Below are 7,581 nucleotides of genomic sequence, written 5' to 3' on the forward strand. Positions count from 1 at the left end.
CAAACAAATGTAAGCGACATGTAGGCAATACTGACTAATACACAGTGGAAACACCGTTCCTGCAACATAATCTAACTAAAATCTGAAATATGTAACCTTCTAACCATTTGCCTAATCCAGTTCTGTAGTTGCATAAGCCACTCATGACAATAAGGTCCCCTCTCTCACCAAAATGTAACAATTGAGTCAAAGGAATGTCTTAGCTCTATTCATTATTGATATCAAATGTTCCACCTGCCTGTGCATGATTATTTTACAGCGTTGTGGATAAGCCTGCTGGGGAAAGTAGATGGAGCACTCCACTCATGGTGGCTTGCCAGTATGTCAACTATAGCAAAAGAGCTTGTCCTTCAGAAATAAAGCCAGCCAAGGGCAGATGCTAAGGAACCAGAGCTGGTCAAACTAAGCAGCTGTTCTAACATGCAATTTTTTTAAAGGGTGCCACTGAAGTGGCACATGACCAAACAGGTATATTCCAGAACTTCTTGCAGAAGATGCCATTCTCACAGTATGCAGAGTCAGCTTAGCTCTAATGTTCACAGAGGTCCTTGGCCTAACCTACTACACAAGGCTGTTGGAAGCAAACATTCCCCCTTTAAGGAAGGTCAAGATATAAATAATAGAAGTCTAGGTGCTTAGAAATGTTTTCCTTGAATTGATAACCATTGCCAAATTATAAGCATCAAACAACTTCAGTGAGCACCTGCAAGTCCCTAGAAATTTATAGTACTGTTCAGATACCCGTTTACTCATCTGCTTGATCTTATTATTCAGCTACTACAGTTCCCTGCTCCAAGGGCATAAAGACGTGATCAAACTGACCAGTGTAATACACACCTTGTGTAATCAAATGCCCTGCAGATGAGTATTTACTCATTTACAGGGATGCCTCTCTTGCCATGCAATGACAAAACACACATTTTCCACTATGACTTTCTTGTATCCCACGAAATCCCTATCACACAGATACCCATATATCAGCAACACCTGACACATACACCTGTTTATGTGTTATGCGATACATGATATGGCATTCCAGGTAACACAAAGAATGTGCTGGGAATGACTACATCGTTGGATGAATAGCATAATTAGGTGTTGTTTCCAACAGCATAATGATGCAGGGCTTGACAAGTCCCAGGACCCAGGGAGCCATGGTGCTTAGAAATCTAACTGGGGTGCCTAGACTAGGATATTCAGAAGTAGAGTTATTTAATAAAATATTTTGTTCTCTTCTAAATACATTACTTGTTAAAGGGGATAAAAGCCCTATTCAGTCGTTACGGAACGCTACCATGCTCAGAGAGGAAGTCCCGCCCTGCCTCTGTCACAGCCCCTTGAGTCTGGGGTTCATGTTTACTGCACTGATGTCCAACAGGAGAAGTGCTGTAAGAATGAGTGAGCAGCAACCTCAGCGGAGCCACACCCTATGCCTGCAGCACTTCCTCCTTCCCCAGCACAGTCAGAGTGGATCCCGGAGGTGAGTGACAGCAGCAGGGCGGGATTTCCTTCCTTTGGGGACAAGGAGACTATTTTTTTTATTTTTTTATTTATTTGTAAACTGCTTTGGGAACTTTTGTTGAAAGTGGTATATAAATATTTGATGTATTCGTTCCTGCTTTTCAAGTTGTCAGCTTGAACGTGGGGGTTCTCCAAAATATCTACATAGGGCTAAAGAGAAGCCCATTTACCCTCCCCCTCCACAATGTCTATCGCTAAGTCCGATAATTTTCTCAAGTGTCCATTGCCTAGTTCCTAAATTGGGGGGTTGGCTCCTAGATCCAATAGCCACCTAATGGCACAGAGGGGAAATGCTTGACTAACAAGCAGGCTGCCAGTTCAAATCCCCGCTGGTAATATATCAGGCAGCAGCGATATAGGAAGATGCTGAAAGGCATCATCTCATACTGCACGGGAAGAGGCAATGGTAAACCCCACCTGTATTCTACGAAAAGAAAACCACAGGGCTCTGTGGGCGCCTGGAGTCGAAATCGACTTGATGGCGCACTTTACCTTTTCCTAGATCCAAAGAAAAAATTGCCACGGCCTTTAAAAATGTGATGCAAACATTAAGCTTAGCTATTTATGACATGTGTTTAAAAAAATGAAGTTACACCAATAAATACAAAAATGAAGTTATAACATTGCATAATGCAAACTGTAATGCAAGTTAACCACGATGTGAAACTAAAACTCAACATAAAATGTGGGTTGCACCAATAATAAGTTCGGATAGTAGTCTTACATTTCACAGACTAAGAAAAGATCTTCTGGATAAGACCAAAAGGTCCATCAAATCTGCAATAACATTCTGTTTCCTACCATAGCCAACCAAATACCTCTGTGAAGCCCACCAACAGAGACTGAAGGCAACAGCCCTCCTCTGCTGTTTCTTCCCCCAAAACGATGACATGAATTTGTTTAATCCCTTTTAAAGGCCACGCTAGTATCTATCACCAGATCCTACAGCAGACTGTAACCTAGGAAGGGCTTGGAAGTTGCAAAGCATCAGTAAGGTCCTCTGCTTTTAAGAAAACAGAATATATATGGGCATGTTAACACAAAATATGCTTATTAACAGCTGGCCTATTTTCAATCCACCTGTATGCACAGCATTCCTAACACCTGATCCCACTCTAATTTAATAAGAAGTTCAAGAATAAGAACTGTTCAACTTATTACTACTTGTTAAACTTTGTCCAATAGCCTGAGTTGAAACACAGAGAAAAATCCAGATGGTTTCAATGGATTATGGAATTTATTCTTGCCACAGCAGTGAAAACACACCTCATATCAGAATAATTCTTAAGCAGCCTTACTTAACTTGGGGAAAGTACTTCACTTTACCTGATTTAGAATAAGAAGAGGCTGAGTTGTCAGCCAATAACATTTTTTTAAGATGTTCTCAGAAACAGAAGTAGTACATTTGTCATAGTAAACTCTACAAGAATGTCACAAAAGAGGTTTTCAGACAAGAATACCAAGAAAGGTTGATCTGCTCAGAGACATGTTACTTAGTTAAGACACACATATTATGGAAGGTTTCTCAGTTCATGCCTTTTTCTTTCTTTTATTTGAAAGCTCTGGCAAGACATTTGTGCCTTTAACAACCACATAACAGGCAGATATTCAATGACTCTTCCCCCCCCCTTGTTATGTCTCCATGACAGGGAATAAGTGTTCAGTGTCAGTCAGCTTGTTGGCCCAATATGAAAGGCACAGGAGCCTTGCCTGAAACAAAAGGTGGCAATCTCATTAACAACACGAGATAGAGACACAATCCCAGGCATTCAGAGTTTATTGAGCCACTCAAGATATACATCAGGCTATGAGTGCTGAGCTATTGTCCAGGTTTAGACTGAAATCCTAAACATACTAACCAGGGACGAAGTCTATACACAGTGGAGCTTACTTCCGAGTAAATATGCACAGGATTGACTGTTCCCGATACAGAGGGGTAAAGACACAGCAATGGAGAGGTTCTAGCAGCTTCCAGGCCTCTTTCCTGTTGCAAGAACCAGGCAACCTCGCTTCCCTCGTCCCTTCTCGGCAGGTGCACCCAAAGGGAATGGAAGTGATCCGGTTATGGCAAGCCCATTAGCTTAGTCGCTGTTCGATTCCCAGGGCCAGCTAGGAAGGCGTCATCACTTGCACTCTTCTACACACAAATGCAGAGAGACCCACTACACACACTGCCATAGATAGGGAGACGACCGCTCAGGCCTGAGGAGGTGCCTCCTGATCCACCGGGAAGAAAAGAAAAAATTACCTTCGGAGCGGGGGGGGGGGCGTGGGGACACAGGCACACAAAGCCGCGAAGGAGATACCCGGGCACGGCCACAGACTCGGCGGGGAAGCGCGGGCTGCGGCGACTCACCGTATACAGCAGGTTGAGGGCGCAGAGGCTGTTCTTGGAGCAGGAGAAGCCGCCACAAACCATCGCGCCCTGACGATCGCTGCTGCTAGAGCAGCCGCCTCCAGGTCGCAAATTCAGCCGGCCCTTGTTAGCCCTTCGTAGAAGAGATTCGCCCGCGCTCTGCTGCTTCGCTGGCCTACTGGGAGCCTTCCCTCTCTCCTGCACCTCAGGCGGAAAGGAAGGAGCAAGTGGAAGGGGCGCGGCAGCGGCAAAAACCCCGTTGCCCAGCGAGCTGATGGATATGGATAGGAGTCGGCTGCACTCGCTCAGGAGCCTCAAGGGGGCCGGGCCAAGCGTACCCACGGCCGCCCATTGGTTGTTCTGTGTGGAGACAAAGGTAAAAATATGCAAATACTGCTAAAAACGCCCAGCCCGATGAACACCACCCCCCCCCCGCCGGCGCCCAAGATCCGGGAGGGGAGGGGCTCAAGGCAGACTCTGCGCCCCCTTCACGTTGTCACCTTGATTCTGCAAAGGAGCAAGGATGGAATACATCCACACACAGACACATCTTTTGCCACCCACAATTGTGTTCTCTCCTTTTTACACACAGCACAAGGTTTCAAAATAAAATCCTTTCATAACCAGGGGGGTGGGCCTTCCATGAGGCAGGGTGAGGTGGTCGCCTCAGTGCAGTTGTGGGGAGGGGCACAGACGAGGGCAGCAGGTGCCAGGCCCCCATCCCACACAGGCACCATCCTGCCATCCACTGCTGCCATCCTTCTTGGTTGCTCTGGCCTGGAACAAGCTGTTGATTTGGCCCGCCTTGCTTCGCTGGGGTGCGGGTATGGCACCTCTCCTCTCCCCACCCTCAAACTTGAGCTAGGAATGCCCCTGCTGCTCCCACAGCCTGGCTTGGTGGCATAGTCTGAGACTACTCATGTGGGGCACCACTGTGGCCAGGGCTGTCTGTGGGAGCAGGGCCTGGGGGGAATCAGCCATGGAAGGGAGAGCTTCCAGTTAATTTTCATGAGGGTTCAAAGAGCAGGGCCTAGGTTGGTTGCCCTACCCTAAGGAAACCCCTGACTATGACTGCCTCGCTGCCGCTAGAGCAGCCGCCTCCAGGTCGCAAATTCAGCCGGCCCTTGTTAGCCCTTCGTAGAAGAGATTCGCCCGCGCTCTGCTGCTTCGCTGGCCTACTGGGAGCCTTCCCTCTCTCCTGCACCTCAGGCGGAAAGGAAGGAGCAAGTGGAAGGGGCGCGGCAGCGGCAGAAAACCCGTTGCCCAGCGAGCTGATGGATATGGATAGGAGTCGGCTGCACTCGCTCAGGAGCCTCAAGGGGGCCGGGCCAAGCGTACCCACAGCCGCCCATTGGTTGTTCTGTGTGGAGACAAAGGTAAAAATATGCAAATACTGCTAAAAAAGCCCAGCCCGATGAACACCACCCCCCCCCCCGCCGGCGCCCAAGATCCGGGAGGGGAGGGGCTCAAGGCAGACTCTGCGCCCCCTTCACGTTGTCACCTTGATTCTGCAAAGGAGCAAGGATGGAATACATCCACACACAGACACATCTTTTGCCACCCACAATTGTGTTCTCTCCTTTTTACACACAGCACAAGGTTTCAAAATAAAATCCTTTCATAACCAGGGGGGTGGGCCTTCCATGAGGCAGGGTGAGGTGGTCGCCTCAGTGCAGTTGTGGGGAGGGGCACAGACGAGGGCAGCAGGTGCCAGGCCCCCATCCCACACAGGCACCATCCTGCCATCCACTGCTGCCATCCTTCTTGGTTGCTCTGGCCTGGAACAAGCTGTTGATTTGGCCCGCCTTGCTTCGCTGGGGTGCGGGTATGGCACCTCTCCTCTCCCCACCCTCAAACTTGAGCTAGGAATGCCCCTGCTGCTCCCACAGCCTGGCTTGGTGGCATAGTCTGAGACTACTCATGTGGGGCACCACTGTGGCCAGGGCTGTCTGTGGGAGCAGGGCCTGGGGGGAATCAGCCATGGAAGGGAGAGCTTCCAGTTAATTTTCATGAGGGTTCAAAGAGCAGGGCCTAGGTTGGTTGCCCTACCCTAAGGAAACCCCTGACTATGACTGCCTCGCTGCCGCTAGAGCAGCCGCCTCCAGGTCGCAAATTCAGCCGGCCCTTGTTAGCCCTTCGTAGAAGAGATTCGCCCGCGCTCTGCTGCTTCGCTGGCCTACTGGGAGCCTTCCCTCTCTCCTGCACCTCAGGCGGAAAGGAAGGAGCAAGTGGAAGGGGCGCGGCAGCGGCAAAAACCCCGTTGCCCAGCGAGCTGATGGATACGGATAGGAGTCGCCTGCACTCGCTCAGGAGCCTCAAGGGGGCCGGGCCAAGCGTACCCACGGCCGCCCATTGGTTGTTCTGTGTGGAGACAAAGGTAAAAATATGCAAATACTGCTAAAAACGCCCAGCCCGATGAACACCACCCCCCCCCCGCCGGCGCCCAAGATCCGGGAGGGGAGGGGCTCAAGGCAGACTCTGCGCCCCCTTCACGTTGTCACCTTGATTCTGCAAAGGAGCAAGGATGGAATACATCCACACACAGACACATCTTTTGCCACCCACAATTGTGTTCTCTCCTTTTTACACACAGCACAAGGTTTCAAAATAAAATCCTTTCATAACCAGGGGGGTGGGCCTTCCATGAGGCAGGGTGAGGTGGTCGCCTCAGTGCAGTTGTGGGGAGGGGCACAGACGAGGGCAGCAGGTGCCAGGCCCCCATCCCACACAGGCACCATCCTGCCATCCACTGCTGCCATCCTTCTTGGTTGCTCTGGCCTGGAACAAGCTGTTGATTTGGCCCGCCTTGCTTCGCTGGGGTGCGGGTATGGCACCTCTCCTCTCCCCACCCTCAAACTTGAGCTAGGAATGCCCCTGCTGCTCCCACAGCCTGGCTTGGTGGCATAGTCTGAGACTACTCATGTGGGGCACCACTGTGGCCAGGGCTGTCTGTGGGAGCAGGGCCTGGGGGGAATCAGCCATGGAAGGGAGAGCTTCCAGTTAATTTTCATGAGGGTTCAAAGAGCAGGGCCTAGGTTGGTTGCCCTACCCTAAGGAAACCCCTGACTATGACTGCCTCGCTGCCGCTAGAGCAGCCGCCTCCAGGTCGCAAATTCAGCCGGCCCTTGTTAGCCCTTCGTAGAAGAGATTCGCCCGCGCTCTGCTGCTTCGCTGGCCTACTGGGAGCCTTCCCTCTCTCCTGCACCTCAGGCGGAAAGGAAGGAGCAAGTGGAAGGGGCGCGGCAGCGGCAAAAACCCCGTTGCCCAGCGAGCTGATGGATACGGATAGGAGTCGCCTGCACTCGCTCAGGAGCCTCAAGGGGGCCGGGCCAAGCGTACCCACGGCCGCCCATTGGTTGTTCTGTGTGGAGACAAAGGTAAAAATATGCAAATACTGTTAAAAACGCCCCGCCCGATGACCACCCCCCCCACTGGCGCACAAGATCCGGGAGGGGAGGGGCTCAAGGCAGACTCTGCGCCTCCTTCACGTTGTCACCTTTATGGTGCTATGTGTGCGTGCTTCTTTCTTCTTCCAGTTTTGAGAGGTTCCAGGGGACAGCACTGCCAACTAGGATTTTGACTAGGAGAGTACTGAATACTTAAGGTGTCTTTGCCTCAGTTATAAGTGAAGAGGAGAATTTGAACCAACCCCTTATTTAGCAGAGAGACCCAGTTTGACGGGCTCAGGGAGATCTGGAGACAAT

General features: G+C 50.5%; 1 protein-coding gene across 1 annotated transcript in view; it reads right to left on the reverse strand.

Annotated features, from left to right (window-relative positions):
• TSPAN13 (tetraspanin 13) overlaps positions 1-6,209 on the reverse strand; it is a 31,406-nt gene extending 25,197 nt beyond the window's left edge. The window contains exons 1-3 of the mRNA XM_053266085.1: positions 5,927-6,209; positions 4,926-5,237; positions 3,878-4,237 (exon numbers count right to left, since the gene is read on the reverse strand). Of these exons, the coding sequence (XP_053122060.1) occupies positions 3,878-3,940 (63 nt within the window). The 5' untranslated portion in view covers positions 3,941-4,237; positions 4,926-5,237; positions 5,927-6,209. The remainder of the gene's footprint in view (positions 1-3,877; positions 4,238-4,925; positions 5,238-5,926) is intronic.
• Positions 6,210-7,581: the final 1,372 nt, after the last annotated feature.

This window comes from Hemicordylus capensis, chromosome 6, assembly GCF_027244095.1.
Source record: "Hemicordylus capensis ecotype Gifberg chromosome 6, rHemCap1.1.pri, whole genome shotgun sequence".
NCBI lineage: Eukaryota > Metazoa > Chordata > Lepidosauria > Squamata > Cordylidae > Hemicordylus > Hemicordylus capensis.